Source organism: Vombatus ursinus, unplaced genomic scaffold (assembly GCF_900497805.2).
Source record: "Vombatus ursinus unplaced genomic scaffold, bare-nosed wombat genome assembly UNPS02009918.1, whole genome shotgun sequence".
Classification (NCBI taxonomy): domain Eukaryota; kingdom Metazoa; phylum Chordata; class Mammalia; order Diprotodontia; family Vombatidae; genus Vombatus; species Vombatus ursinus.
In genome coordinates this window covers 3,795,358-3,811,632 of record NW_020949696.1, presented here as the reverse complement: position 1 = coordinate 3,811,632, position 16,275 = coordinate 3,795,358, and the positions used below count along the sequence as shown (strand labels likewise).

Sequence of the window (16,275 nt, the reverse complement as noted above, 5' to 3'; positions counted from 1 at the left end):
ACCTTACATCTTTCAACAAAGACAGCAGAAAAACAAAAATGGCACATGTTGGAGGGGCTTTGGGAAGATAGGCATGTGGACAACTATTGGCAGAGCTATGTATTGCTTGAACTATTTTAGAAAACAACTTGGAATCATAATAAGAAAGTCACTTAAAGTATACATATCCTTTGAACTCATGATATGACTACTAGGGATATGTCACAAGAATTTCAGAGACGGGGGAAAAGGTCTCTGAAATATGAAAATATTTATAACACCACTTTTTTTTTTTTTGGTCATAGCCAAGAACTAGAAGGAAAGAGGGTATTCGTTGATTGGAGAAGGGTTAAACAAATCATGTTACATTAAACAACAGAATATTATTATTTTGTAAAAAATGATAAATAGGAAGAATTCAAAGAAATTTGGGAAGATATATGTATACACACATATATATGTGTGTATACATATGTGTATATCTATACCTATAGATATACATATATATATGTATAAAAATACTCATACAGAGGGGCAGCTAGGTGGCACAGTGGATAGAGTTCTGGCCTTGGAGTCAGGAGGACCTGAGTTCAAATCCAGCCTCAGACACTTGACACTAGCTATGTGACCCTGGGCAAGTCACTTAACCCCGATTGCCTCACCCAAAAAAAAAAATACTCATACAGTGTAAATAGAACCAGGGGAATAATTTACATAATGACCACAATAACTTAGAGGAAAACAGCTCAGAAAGACTTCAGAACTTTGATCAATGTTATGACCAAAGGTGATACTTCAGAAGACTTGAAATTGACAGTGAAGCCTGTCTCCCTTCTCTCAGTAGAAAGTTGGTAAACTATATAGGTGTCAAATGAGGCATATAATTTCAGACTTAGCCACTGTCCTGATCTGTTTTACTTGACTATCCTGATCTGTTACAAGAAAGGGTCCTATTTGAGGGGTGGGAGGGAATCATTGAGAAATCATTCTCCTTGTAAGTCATTCCCCAAGTAAGCTTCTACTGGCAGGGCCTACTTTAATACTGTCTTTGTATCCCAGTAATTAGCACAGTGCCTGGTACATAATAGGCCCTTAATGAATGCTTGATGATTCATTGATTGGAAAGTTACAATGGTGTAAAAAAAGAGTATCTGGAAATTTTTTTTTTTTAATTTTAAGAACTACTAAATCAGAGGGATTGAAATCTGCATTGATGAGAGAAATACATATACCACGAAAACAATAAATCCTTAAAATATAACAAGAATTGCTTTTATTATTATTGTTATTCTGTATTCTGGAATTCTATATTTTACCTCAGGGCCCTCCCAGCTCTGACAATCTATGTTCTAAGAGCCCTCTCAGCTCTGACATTTCGGGTTCTGAGGGCCCTCTCAGCTCTGACATTCTGTGTTCTAAGGGCCCTCTCAGCCCTGACATCCTGGGTTCTAAGGGCCCTCCCAGCCCTGACATCCTGCATTCTAAGGACCCTCCCAGTTCTAACATCCTGTGTTCTAAGGCCCCTCCCAGCCCTGATATCTTGTGTGCTAAGGGCCCTCCCAGCCCTGACATCTTGTGTGCTAAGGGCCCTCCCAGCTCTGATGTTCTCATCCTCCATGTGCTCAATGACGGCCAAGGCACTCAGTGACATGTGCTTACTCACCATCTCGTGACATGCCCAGGGCTAGGCACTTTTGCAGGCGGCAGTGTTGGCAGCGATTTCGGCTGGTACGGTCGATGGGGCAGTTTCGTTGGCGAGAACAGGAATAGCTGGCGTTGTTCTGCTGGCTCCTTCGGAAGAAGCCCTGTGGCCCAGAAGGAGGGGTTGAGGAGAGGTCAGAACCAGGCTTCTAGGCCACCCACCTTAGCCAGAGGTGGTCTCTGACAGGAAGATGGGTCACGTGGCAGTCATGTCCCTGGTTCTTTTTCCCTCTTACGCTGGTTATTGAGGGAGGCAGGAAACTAACTACAAAGTGGCCACAGGCCTGTCACAGCAGAATGTGAGTCAGAATTACCACAATGATGGCCCAGAGTCCTCAAGAGGCAAAGGGAACGTCATGGTGAGAAAAGTAGAGAAATAAATCATTTTAGCAAGCTTTTTTTGTCCCAAGGAGTTGAAAATAAATTATTTGGTGTGTAAAAGGGGGCAAAATATTGGGACTCAGACTTTGGGGTCCTGTCATCTTCACTATGTCCCTCCCTCTGTCCCTCCCCCAGCCCTCCCTTACCTTACAGCCTTCACAGGTGATAACACCATAGTGGATTCCTGAGGACTTGTCCCCGCAGATCTTACAGGGGATCACTTCAATCTGAGCTGCAGGGGAACATGGCCACACATGTAGCAGAAGGTGCAGTGAAGGAGGAAAGGGTGGTAGGCAGGTGCTTTCCCACACTTTCAGGGGACTAGACCTTGTATTCCCCTCAAGGATTGCTAGAGAGAGGTGGGTGGGTGGGTTCCATGTGGGACTGGAGATGATGGGACAGACAGGTTCTGATTCGAATTCTTCCACTAACTAGCTAGATAGCAATGGGCAAATTGATTAGCCTCTCTTGGCCTCCATTTTTTCATCTGTAAAATGACGCTTCTGTAACTCCCTGTGTACCTGCCTCTCAAGGTTGCTAGCTGGGCTTTGGGGAGCAGTCTCTCTCCAGGGACGGAGCTTAGCCTTAAGATGGAACTAAGTCTGGGAGAGAGCTGGCTCTAAGGAGGGGCAGAGACCCCTTAGGACTTAGGAAACAGTCTTTTGGGCTGTTTCCAGGGACTCCCTTTCTCCATCTCGGTGTCTGTATTCCACCCCTGGGCCCAGAATCCCCAGATGTGGCTGTAATTCCCCCAGTGACCAGGAGATGCCACCCTGACACCATTCTGACCTGTCCCTGTACCCCACGTACCCCAAGCTTTGAAAGAAGGAAGGAAGGAAGCCTAAGTTTTTCCCCTGTAAAGCCCTAAGCAACACCTAGGAATGGCCTATGTCAGCTGGGCACCATGATAGCCGTATGTAGTTAGTATGGAAAAAACCAGGAGATTCCTCCCAGCCCTGACATTCTCTGTTCTGAGGGCCCTTCCACTTCTGACATTCTGAGTTCCAAGAGCTCTCCTAGTTCTGACATTCTGGGTTCTAAGGACCCTTACAGCTCTGACATTCTGTGTTCTAAAGCCCCTCCTAGCTCTGACATCCTGTGTTCTAGGAGCCCTCCCAGCTCTGACATTCTCTGTTCTAAGGGGCCTCCTAGCTCTGATATCCTGTGTTCTAGGAGCCCTCCCAGCTCTGACATTCCATTTTTTCTGACACTCTTCTCCTCTCCTCCTTCCTCCACTTCTTCCTTCCCCCCTCATAGACTGACACACAGCACCTTATAACTCCAGCTTGCCTGAGATTATGTAACTGCAGTTATATAAAGGGCAGCTGTTAAACCTATCTGTGACATCATTCTGAGAGGGGGGGGGGGGGGGGGGCGGGGGGGGGGCAGGACGGATCCTGATTGGGCCTCCAAGCTGGGGGCGGGCGTCCCGGGGCCAGCTGTACTGCCCAGTCACTTACCCACTCACTGTCCCACTGACACACTTCTGCCAGGGGCACTGCTTGTATAACAGGCAGTGTAGGAGATTAACCCTATCCTTCCCAAGGCGCAATCCGCTCCCTCTAGGGTGTGGAAGAGACTTCAATACCCTTCCTTTTTACCCCTGGTAAAAGAGCAGAGGATACCCTGGGGTTGAACTCAGTTGACGAGGCCTCTCACTGTTTCCTACCGGGTCCAATCTGGTTAAAGTGTAAATGCTTCTAGGGCAGGACCTATTTTTTTTTTTTTCATCCCTTTGTATCACTACACAGTGTGGTTGATAAATGTTTGTTGAGTGAAATTGTCCTGGGGAGATCTACTTGTTCACTGACTGGCTGTGCTGTGTTGGCCAGGTCTCCTTTTCAGTTCTCACAATTTCTGCATCTCAAGCCATAGAGTCAACCCCCCTCATTTTACAGAGCAGCCTGGTGGATAAGGGCACTATGCTTGGAGTCAGGGGGGCTCAAATCCAGCCCCAACACATCCTAGCTGTGTGACCCTGGGCAAGTCACACCTGAACCTCTCCCAGCCTCAGGTTCCTCATCTGTAAAATGGGGATAAAGCACTAGATAAAAGCTAGATAGCAATTGCCCCCCACCCCAAACACAAAACTAGTAGGATGTAGGTTTCCAGTGGGTAGGGTTTGAAAGGTAGGATCCTCAAAACAAAAGTTTTCCCAAGTCTAAAGGCGACAGTGTCCCTGTACCCCGAGGCTGGCTCAAATGTAAATATCCTATACAAATGCAAAGTGTCTTTGGGAGAAGATGAGCCTTCACATCTGGGGGGCTTTGGAGGACCAGCCGGGAGGGGAGGGAGAAATGCCGTTGAACTCCCAAGATTGGACTGGACGGATGACCCACAAGGTTCAATTTAATTCAAATCAACAGTCACTTATTAAATGCCTAGTGTGTGCTAGGCACTGTAGTGGGCCCTGGGGATATAAAGACAAAAAAACTCAAAAACATACGAGAAGAAACAGAATCATAGGATCAGAGACTTAGATTTGGCAGTGACCTCGGAGGTCAGCTAGTGAAACCTCCTCAGTTTCAGAGACTGAGGCTGGGAGAAATTGAATGATTTGCTCAGAGTCTCACAGTTAGCAAGCATCTGAGGTGGGATTTGAACTCAGGTCTTCTTGACTTTAGGTCAGGGCTCTCTGGCTCTATGCACTACATCACGCTGCCTCTCAGAATCCTAGAGCAATGTAAGAATTGGGGGAGAAAGGGGGGGATGCTCAGATCACAGTGAACGGTGATCTAGGTCTCGAAGGATCCTTATAAATTCCTCCTTAGGCTTCTGGTAATCAGTAACATCTCACATGCATATAATGACTTTAGGTTTGCAAAGCACTTAAGTATGATTTCATCTGATCCTCATAACTGAGAGAGGTTCTCACCATTATTATCAGCTTCCTACCTTTCCTCTCCTCAGGATCTCACCTCAGGCTTTATTTCTTTCCTGATGCACTCACCAAGAAATAATGAATGATAGCAATATATCATAATATAGTAAATAATAATAATATTGAGATAATAAATAATATAATAAAATAATAGTGAAATAGATTTGTGTCTCAGCTCCCTCCTAGACTCAAATCTCCCAAAGAATAGGGACCTTTGTTTTAGCTATACTTTATCTCCTTCGATGTTCCATAATCAAGAGCTTTAAAATGTTTATTGAATGAATTTTCAACGTCAGACCTGGGGAAACGGGACTTAAAACATAGACTGGGGTTATCAGAAGTAGCCAAGCCCTCAGAGGTCATTCAGCCCAACCCATATATTTTACAGAGGAGGAAAGTAGGCCATAGAGGAGGAAGATTTGTACGTAGTGTAGTCCAAGAAAATACAGCAAGTTAGGGGTCGTGCTGAGACCAGAATCAGCACTCCTGCTTCCCAGGCCAGGGTGGCTGCTGCTCCCCCAGGCGGCCTGGAAACTGCTCCTCCCTCTCCTGGGTGGGGTCCCCATTGCCTTTGGGCCCTGACAGAGTAAGGGCCTGGGAGGGGTGTACCTGGCCCTGCACCAGAGGCTGACTCCTGTTGACGTCAGGAGGGCAGAGTCCTTGGGTGAGAGGGAGGGGGAATCCCCTTGCTGGTGCTAGAAGAATGGATAGACTCAAAGAGTCTGGTTGCTTTAGCCTGGGTAAAGAGGCTCTGATCTTGGGTACCAGCTTTGAATCTTCTGCCCTCTCATGTTCCCAATGGAAAGAACCCTGGAGTTGAAGTCAAAAGACCTACATTCAAATCCTTCCTTTTCTACATAAAACCTGTGAAATTAGAGGGAAATCACTTTCATCCTCAGGGCCTCAGTTTCCTTATCTGAAAAATAAAGAGCTTGGACTTGAAAATTTCTGTTTCCTTCTAGCTTTATAGTCCATGATCCCTCTCTGTGCCTCTGTTTTCTCCTTTGTCAAATAGGGACCTCAAGAAGCTTATATCCTAGCAGTGGAAACAACATGTGCATATATGAATATACAAAATATATAAAAGGTAATTTTTGGAGTGGGGGTCTGGGGGAGGAATCTGAAAAGGGTCAAATGAAATAATGGATGGTGGTGTTGTTCAATCGTTTTCAGTTGTGTCTGACTCTTTGTGATCCCATTTGGGGTTTTCTTGACAAAACCACTGGAGTGGTTTGCCATTTCCTTCTCCAGCTAATTTTGCAGATGAGGAAACTGAGGCAAACAGGGTGGAGTGATTTGCCCAGTAAACATCTGAGGCCAAATCTGAACTCAGGAAGATGAGTCTTCCTGACTCTAGGCCCAGGACTCTATCCTCTGTGCCACCTAGCTATATGGTAGCGCTTTATAAATTGTAGATGTGACCTACAAACCTGAGGAAATATTATTAGGAATAGAATATAAACATCCAGGCAAGCACGCTTCTACGACAAGTTATGCCTGTGTAGGTGAGCACACAGGTATCTGTGCCTTTGTGGTTGGACAGGCACCTACATGCACATAGGCAAAGATGTGTTTATGTGCCTTTGGGTAAGTGTCCGTGTGCTATTAACGAAAAGGCCTTCAAAAGTCTGATCAGCTCTTGAACGGACATTGATAACTCTAGGTTTCCTTCTTGGGGAACACTTTCCCTTCTCACCTTTACCTCTTAAAATCTCTAGCTTCCCTCAGATCAAGGCCTACCTCCTACCTGAGGCTTTTCCTCATCTCCTCCAGTAACTAGCCCGCTTTCCTTTATCTATCTACATGTTGAATCCCCTCAGCAGACTGTCACCTCCTTGAGGGCAGGGCCTATTTCTTTTTTTTTTTCTTGGCCTTTTTAATACCATAAACTAACAGACACCTAGTGGGTGTCTAACAAATGCACATCGCATAACTAAGGCAGGTGTGGGGTGGGGAGATCAATTGGGAAATGGCTGAACACAGTATGGTATATGAACGTGGTGGAACACTATTGGCTGGAAGAAATGAGGGAAAAGAGTGTTTCAAAGAAAAATTTGAAAAATTTTATAGAAAAATAATATAAAATAATATAGAAAATAGAAAAAATTGTCTGAACTGATGAAGATAGAAGTAAGCAGAACCCAAAGAACTGTTTAGACTACAGGGTGTTCCAAAAGTATTACGGCAGTTTTAAACTTCAAAGACTTGAATGAATTTTAAGACTAAAGCTGTACTAAGATTTTTGTGACACCAGGTATAACATCAATATTACAAAAACGAACAGTTTAGAAGACTTTTTAGAAAGTGATGAAGAATGAGATGAACAGAATCAGGAAAATAATTTATACAACGACAACAATCCTGTAAAGACAATTTTGAAAGCTGAATAAGAGCTATGATCAATGCAATCAATCCATCCATGATTCCAAAAAGTGGTAATGAAACAAGCATGGTCATCCACCTCCTGCTAGAGAAGTGATGGATTCAGAGTACAGAATGAGACATGTTTTTTGGAACATGGCCAATGAGGGAATTTGTTTTGCTTGACTATGAATATTTGTTACTAGAAACTTCTTTATCTTTTTTTTTTCCTTTTCCAATGGGATGAGGGATTGGAGGAAGAGAAAATAGATTTTTATTCATTTAAAAAAAAAGGCTTGAGAAGGAAGAAAAATGAAAGGATATTGGTGGAGGTGGACTGCTCAGGGCCACCCAGGGCAAAAAGCAGTCAGGGGCCTAGAGAAATCCAGAACCGGTGGAGAAAGATAAGAGAGAGAAGAGTAAGAGAGGCAAAGTAGCATCATAAGAGTGGTAGCCCTGGTGGGAAAAGACCTGGGTTTGGGTCCATGATTGAAGCCACGTTATTTACCTTCTCTAAACCTCAATTTCCTCATCTATAAAATGGAGATAATAATATTGACATGACCTACCTCAAGGAAAGCATTTTCCTTGAAGTACTAGAGAAATGTCAGTTATTATGCATAATTATTGTCCTTTCAATGGGGGGGAGGGGCAGGATTGCACATGGTATGTAATAAGTGCTTAATAAATGCTTGTTGACTAAATGTCTGAAAGGGTCCTTAGAGCACAAAATGTCAGAACTGGGAAGGTCCCTAGAACACAGAATATCAAAGCTGAGAGGACCCTTAGAACACAGAATATCAGAGCTGGGAGGGCCCTTAGAACACAGAATGTCACAGCTGGGAGAGACCTTAGAACACAGAAAATCAGAGCTGGGAGGGCCCTTATAACACAGAATGTCAGAGCTGGGAGGGTCCTTAGAACACAGAATGTCAGAGCTGGGAGGGCCCTTAGAACACAGAGTGTCAGAGCTGGGAGGACCCTTATAACACACAATGTCAGTGCTATTAAGGACCATTGAGATCACTTCTAGAAGAAGTGATTTCCTCCGTCTCAAACATAGCTGCCCTTATTGTTCATTTTAATTAAAATTTAACTAAATTAGGGTTCCTAACCTGGGGTCCATTCATGTATATAAACAACTATTTCAATAGAATTGGTTTTCTTGGTAATCTATTTTGGTTTATACATTTAAAAACATTATTCTGAGAAGGGATCCATAGGTTTCATCAGCTTACCAAGAGGTCTATGACACAAAAAAGTTAAGGACCCTTGACCTAAAGAGAGAAGATGGAAACTGGGGAGGTTGCAAATGTTTTCATCTTTCTCATACCCCAGGGAAGCTAGATTGGGAGTTCTAGGTTCTAGGGAACAGGAGTAAGAGTAGAGGAGATCCTGTCAATGCTGACTTTTCTTGAATGAATGAATAAGAACAGGGCATTCAGTCATTCGTTCAAAAGCCTGTGCTAGGCCTAATGGTAAGCACTGGGAATACAAAGACAAAATTAAAAACAATCTTTGCCCTCAAGGAGCTTACAAATTCTCTGATGCATGGAACACTTTGGGAAACACATCTGGGAGGCTGGGAGCTGGACCCAGAGCCCATCAGGAGGGCAAAAATGTCTCCAAATTATTGGGAAAACCCATCCTGCCAGATGTGACTATGTTTGCTGCCCCCATATCCCCAAGCCTCCATTTCCCAGGCAGCTAACGCCTCATTCTATCTCACCTCCAGCCAGGGCTCACAGGCAAGTCATCACCAACCACCTCGGCCTGAGCTAGGCCTTCTGCAGCCCTGGTCTGCTCTATTCCTCAGCGACAGAACTAGGTCACTAGGCCAGGTTTCAGGATTTGTGGCTGCTTAGCCCCTCGCTGCCTGGCTCTTCCGGAGGCCCACAGGAGGTCAGTAAAGCCAACAGGATTAAAGCTGGAGGGAAATGGAGAGAGGGCCAGACTGCCAGGGCCTGGGCAGGCTGGATCTAGAGGTTCTGATGGGGGTGGGGGTAGAAAGGAAGGGTAAAGACAAAGTAGGGAAGCAGACAGTCATTACTAGGGAAGGATTTCAGGGAAGAGTGAGCATCCAAGAGCCTCTGGATGGACAATCAGGCCAGGCCTGGCAGCTGTTTTATCTTAATGTGATCCCTCGGCCAGATGTTGTGGGCTTCCAAGGGCTTTCCACAAGAAGAGAGTCTGAACTGAATGGCAGTGTGTGTGTGTGTGTGTGTGTGTGTGTGTGTGTATCTATCTGTCTGTGTGTGTGTCTGGGTGTAAAGTATGTGTGTATTTGCATTTGTGTGTTTTTGTGTGTCTGTGTGTATCTGGGTATAAAGTATGTGTGTATTTGCATTCATGTGTATGCCTAGGTATACAGTAGGTGTGTTATTTGCATTCTCGTATGTGTGTGTCTATATCAGGTATAAAGTATGTATGTATTTGCATTCATGTGCGTGTCTAGGTATATAGTAGATGTGCTATTTGCATTCTCGTGTGTGTGTGTGTGTGCGTGCGCGCACACATATGTGTGTGTGTGTATCAGGTATAAAGTATGTGTGTATTTGCATTCATGTGTGTGTCTAGGTATATAGTATGTGTGTATTTTCATTCGTGTGTGAGGTATGTGTACTGAGTGTAAACACAATATGTAGAGAGAGCATGCATGCATGTGGTGTGGATTAGCATGGTAGGTACAGTGTGGGGAGAAGGAATTGAGGTGGGATGTGTCTTCTTAGCCATCCATCTGTCTGCCTGTCTGCCATCCTTTCCTGGGGGCATCAACATTCTCTTACCCAGGAGGGAATGAGCTGGATGGGGCCCAGTAGGACAAACTGCCAGAAGCAAGCCTAGAAAGCTAAGAGTCATGGCTGCAGGCGCTGGCTTCCTGGGTACAGTCTGAACCATACTGGGGAGGAAAAAGAACTAGGGCCTAATCCTCCAGACCCTTGAAGGGGAAAAGGAGGGAAGGAGGGGGATATACCACAGGATCCTAGGATCTGGGACTGGAAGAGACCCCAGAGCAGGAGCTCTTAACCTGGGTTAGATTTCAAGGTGGACATGAACTTGGATGGAAAAAAATGATATCCATAAGACTCAAAGGTCATTTGCATAAGGCTCTCCTCATTGGTGGAGATTGATAATTATTCAATGTTCCTCTCCCATATGAGGAATGGAATTGTAGAGAGCTTGGGAGAGAACAGAGAGCCTGGTCTTCTGGTTCCACATATTTATTTTCACTCAGCTTTGGTTTCCTTTATGACTCTACGTTTTTATTTTATACATTGAAAAATATTATTCTGAAAAGGATTCCATAGACTTCACTGCCCTGTCAGAGGGGCCCAAGACACAAAAAAGGTTAAGAACCCCTGTCCCCTAGAGATTATTTAGTCTACCTCCTCCCTTCATTTTACAGATGAGGAAACTGAGTCTTAGAGACCTGACTTGTGCAAGGTTGCACAGCTAGTCGGTAGCAGAGCAGGGGCTGAAGTTGGGCATTCTAACTGTTTCTGTACCTTCCTCACCCCCCAAGGAAAAGGGCCAAAAAGACAGCAGTCCCTTGGGATCACTGTCCTCAAGGGAGGTCCCAGGTGACTCAAGCTTCCCAGTGCTCCCAGGAAGTTCACATCTCAATAAATATCCAGTTCAAACTACATTTATACATCCCTTATCCTGGAGATACAAAGGGAGCTATGACAAAGGTGCTGCTCTCAAGGGGCTTATATTCTAATGGGTAAAAAAGGCAGGCCAAGACCGATGATACAAGGGAGAGTGAAATCAGTGAAAGGGGACACCTAGGCCCAGGAGGTATTTGGGGAGAGGAGAGACACATCACTGTCATAGGGAGAAGAAGGGGGTTGGGAAAGGCACACAGAGAAAGTGAATGGGGAGGAAAGTATAGGAGTAAGATGGAGGGAAGGAAGAAAGGAAAAGGGAGGAGTAAGAGGGGAAGAGAGAAAAGGAGAAAAGAGATGGGGATAGAGAATACAATGAAGAGGAAGAATGGGGGTGAAGGGCTGATAGAGAGGAGATGGGGAAAAGAGAAGGAGAGGGCAAGGGAGATAGAGAGAGAGAGACAGAGGGGATGGGGAGAGAGCTGGGATGAGGATGAAGGGGATGGGGAAAAGAGAGGGGTTGGGAAAGAGAAAATGGATAGGGAAGAGAAAGAGAGGGGATGGAAGAAAGATATAGATAGGGGATAGGGGACAGAAGGGGACGGAATAAGAAAGAGAAAGGGAAAGAAAGAAGACTGGATGGGAAAGATGGAGCGGAGGCAGAGGAGTGATAAATAGTGGAGGAAGGAGACTAGAAAGGGAAAAGCTTGGGGTATGAAAGATTAGGCTGCCCAAACAGAAGGATCCAGGTAGGTAGAAAACTGAGAAAGTGGAATAGGGAAAAGGAGAGTTGGGGAAATTAGGGACAGCACCAACCAGAGGGGCAGGGAACAGAGGGCGAGGGAGGGGAAAGACAGCCTGAATGGGAGGGACCCAGGTCCCACGTCCGCACTTCCCGCCTGGGCACGCAGAGGGTGAGGAAACTGGAAACCCCTCCTAGCAACAAACAACTTGAGCAGTGGAAAATATTTTTTTTTTTCTGAGAGCTGGCTCTCCTTAGGGCTGGCCCAGCGCATACTGAGGGTCCTAGGCCAGGGTGAGGGCAGGGGACGGAAAGAGAGAGAGAAGAATGTCAAAGGCTGGGTACTTGTCACTGGCTGTTGGTCACACTCTGCTTCTCTACTCTTCCTCCCTGCCTCAGTCTTTCCTTTCCAGTCTCCCTCCACCCTCTCCTCACCTCCTGTCCCTCTCTTCTCTTCCTGCCTCCTTCTTTCCCCCTCTCATCCTTTCCCTCCTCTCCCTCTCTCTTTTCTACTTCTCATCTTTCTCTCGCCTCTTCTTCCTCCCTATCTCCTTCCCCTGTCTTCTCTCTCTCTTCCTTTCCTTCCTCTCCCTCTTCTTCCTTTTCTTTCCCTGCTTCCTCTCCCTTTTCTCTTCCCTATTTCCTTTCCTCCTCCTCTGATTTTCTCTTCTTTACCTTTCATCTTCTGCCCTTCCCCTCTCCCTTCTCTCACCCATTTCTTCCATCTATCCCTCCCTCATCTTCCTCTCCTTTCCCTGAATTTTCTTCTACCTTTTTCCCCCTCTCTTCTCCCTCCTTCCTCCACCCCAGTCTCACTTTCCTTTCTCTCCCCTCTTTCCCTCCCTTCCTCCTTATCTCTCCTTTTCTTTCCCTCTTCTCCTCTTCTCTCCTTTTCTCTTTCTCCTAGGCTCCTCTTTTCCCTTCTCCTTCTCTCCTCTCTTTCCTCCCTCTTCTTTCTCTTTTCATCTTCTCTCTTTCCTTTTCTTTCTTCTCCTTTCCCTCTCTTCTTCCCTTTCTTTCCCTCCCTTCTCAGAGTAGAACACGGGGCCCAGGAAGGCTGAGTAGAGGGTGAGCTTTGAGCCTCCCCTCGCTGCTCAACTCCCCCCCCCGCACCCCCCCACGTAGCAGACCCTCCCGCCGGCCAGCCTCCCTACCTCTCATGCTGCCGGCTGGCCGCTTACCGCCCCTTCTGGAGAATGGACTCTCAGGGACGAACTGCTGGGCAGAGAGCTGGGCCGGGGCTCACGGTTGGCTCTCGGTCTCGCTTCGGTCTCCTGGACTGTCGCTCCAGCGTCCCCCACCTCTTCCCTCCCAGAGCCCGGCCCGACCCGGCCCGGCTCGGCTCCAGGACTCTGCTAACCTACTTTCCCGGAGCAGAGGTGGCCAATGTAACATGTGGAAATTCACATGATGGGCCCGGCTCCGGCTGCTCCGCCCCAGCTGTCAGCTCCGGCCCCGCCCCCCAAGACCCCGCCTCACCGTCTGCCCCCGCCCACCTGGTCAGTTGCCCACCCCTCCCGGCCCCGCCCACTTGCCAGGGACAGTTTAACTTTTGGTCTCCATTCCAAAGGCACCAGAGTCAGTCATCCCTAGGAACTGTATGATTTAAAGGGGAAGAGGTCCTTAGGTCATCTACATCTCCCATTCCACAGGCGGGGAAACTGAGGCTCAGAAATGCGATGTCGGGATGAGACTGCCTGACGTCAAGCTGCTAGTATAGGTCAGAGCTGGAACATGCTTCTTTGATTTGGTTCCGCTGAAGTCCAGTGTTCTGTCCTCTGCAGCTAGTGGCCCTTCTCAGGGAAGTCCCTGAGGCATTCAGACAGAACCCCACCAGCCAATGCTGTCTCACTCCCACACTGGGCCCCTACTCTTTACCACTCTTCCTCCTTAGTTCAATTGAGGGTGAGGCCATGGAGCAAGGCAAAGGGCCCTGTACTGAGGGGCAGGAGGCCTTCGTCCTACTGCCAGCTCTGCCGCTGACTCTCCCTGTAACTCTGCACAAGAAACTTCCTTTCTCTGGACCTCAGTTTTCTCGGATGAATAAGAACAAAAATCTTGACTGGGGTGGGGAACCTGCAACACTTGAGGAACTAGAGGGCCACATGTGGCCTCGAGGCCTCAGGTTTCCCACCCCAGAAATTCTTAACTCTTCTGACCTTCCCATTTGGTTGAGGAATGCCCTTTTTATAAACTGCAAAGGGGGCAGCTAAGTGGCATAGCAGATAGAGCACTGGTCCTGGAGTCAGGAAGAGTTGAGTTCAAATCAGATCTCAGACATTTATTAGCTGTGTGATCCCGTGCAAGTCACTTAACCCGAATTGCTTTCCACAAACAATGAATAAATAAAGTGCAAAGGCTTCCCACAGAAGCAGGCAGATATTGAGAGAATGCATTGTAATCAGGAAACCTGAGTTCAGGTTTGTGAGTCAGTCCCTAGATGTGAAGGCTGGGAAACAAGCATCTTTTCCCTCCCTACCCTAAGAAAACCTATCCCTTTTTCTCCCTAAACACCATGCCTCTTCCCATAATCTACTGGCTTTTCCTATTTTAATGTTTCTCTTGGTTTCTGGGGATTTTGTGTGCATATATATGTGACCTTGGGCAAATCAGTTTACCTCTCTGGCATCAGCGTCCCCCTGTGCAAAATAAAGGGGTTAGATTTAGACATGGCCCCTCCCAGCCCTCACACTGTAAGAACTAACTCCCTCTGAGCTGTCATTCTGTGTCCTCTAGGCCTTTCCCAACTCAGACATTCTACCATCTTCAGAACTCTGATTAGGTGTGAGCTAATATTTAGGAGTCTTGCAGAGAAAAGGACTTAACAGATATTTTGAGGAAGGAGAAAGAGGAAGGGATTTAGGGGATACTGGGGTTGGCGTGGAGCTGGGGAGACAATTGGATTTCTTCCTCTCCTTTCATAAGAAATCAGGACACAGGAAATTGTTACTTCCAGATACTTCCTTCTGCCTCCTCTCCTTACCACTCCACCCCCACCCCACCCCAAGCCTGAGCAGGTGCTGTGTTCCTTCTTTTGACCACTTGATCCTTCTTGGAGAACAGAGGGTTCACTTAATCCTCCGATCTGTGGGATTTACTGCTCTGGCCAACCCCCCAGAGTAGGATTGGGGGGTCGGATCTCAGCTTTCCTTTTTCCCAAAGCTCTCCCCAGGCCTGGCTCTCCCGGCCTTTCCCCATTCATAGCCTTGGGGCTTTCTCACGGCCCAGCAGGGCCCGGCATTTCATTCTGGCCAATTCTCAATCCAAATGCAGCTGGATGTTTGCCTTCCCTGAAAAATCCTTACCTGATCTATATGCTCTTCTCGGTGGGCCTTTTAACCCCTGACTTCCCTTTGTACTGATGGCTCAGATTAGTACTACATTTATCTCCAGCTCTCAAAAATTCAATTAAATTGAACAGTGAGTTTTATGTTGTTCTTTAGGTAATGTACTGTGCTAGGAGGAAAGAAAGAAAGAAAAAGAAAGAAAGAAAGGAAGGAAGGAAGGAAGAAAGAAGAAAAGAAAGGAAGGGAGGAGGGAGGGAAGGAGAGAAGGAAGGAAGGAAGGGGAGAAAGAAGGAAGGAAGAGGAAAGAAATGAAAAGAAAATCTCTGCCCTCCAGGAGTTTACATTCTGCTTGAAGGAGGGTACAGGGATAAATAAACACATAGTACTTTCAGGAAGGATAGAGACTAGAGTTGTCATTTTGATGCTGCAGTAGATAGATCCTGGGGCCTAGAGTCAGGAAGACCTGAGTTCAAATCCAACCTCAGACACTTAATGGCTGTGTGACCCTGGGCAAGTCACTTAACCTCTATGTGCCTCAATTTTCCAATTTCAAAATGAGGATCATAATAGCATCTATACCCCCCAGGGTTGTTGTGAAGATCAAATTAGATAATATTTGCAAAGTGCCTGGCACATAGTAGGTGCTATAGAAAAGTTAGTCATTATTACTTCATTAGTGTAGATCAAATCTCTTATTCCATTAGTATTATTGGGAATTTCTGAATTAGGATATCACCTCTTCAGTAACCTATAATCTTAGAGCTGTGTGGAACTGTGTAAGGTCAAACTCAAACAGATAAAGGATCCCTGCAGGCTACATATTGACTTAGAAAACCACAAATTAACATTATCTATGTTGTATTATACTTCTGTTTATTCTATAAAGCCTTGGATTGTACTTGAGGGTTTTGTCTGCTGCTTGCTGCAGTGGATTATGAGTTAGATGCCTCTGGTGTGGAGCATTGGGAGGTTAAGTGCTTTTACTGGTTATGTAACTAGGATGTGTCAGAGACAGGTCTTGAATGGAAGCCAGCTCCGCACCCAGGAGGCCTCCACTGCTGAGACCAGACGTGGCACCTGAGCTGAGCCTTGAAAGGAAGCCAGGGGACTCTAACAGAATGAGATGGAGAGGGAGCACATCCTAGGCACAGAAGACAGCCCCAGCAAAGAAAGACAGGGAGGCATGTCAGAATGACAGCAGGTACACAGAAAAGTGAATATAAAATAGATAAAAAGTAAATATGAGATAACAGATTACAATGCTTTCTAAATCTTAAAGCACTAGTTATTATTATTAACAAATAGAAAGAAATTGGGAGGCAATAGGAACTAGGAGGG

The 16,275-nt window shown here is 46.1% G+C and overlaps 1 protein-coding gene across 1 annotated transcript in view; it reads right to left on the bottom strand.

Annotated features, from left to right (window-relative positions):
- Positions 1–12,936, bottom strand: part of LOC114036618 (nuclear receptor ROR-beta-like) — a 29,273-nt gene extending 16,337 nt beyond the window's left edge. Inside the window, exons 1-3 of the mRNA XM_027853218.1 lie at positions 12,805–12,936; positions 2,208–2,293; positions 1,643–1,784 (exon numbers count right to left, since the gene is read on the bottom strand). Coding sequence (XP_027709019.1) covers positions 1,643–1,784; positions 2,208–2,293; positions 12,805–12,811 — 235 coding nt within the window. The 5' untranslated portion in view covers positions 12,812–12,936. The remainder of the gene's footprint in view (positions 1–1,642; positions 1,785–2,207; positions 2,294–12,804) is intronic.
- Positions 12,937–16,275: the final 3,339 nt, after the last annotated feature.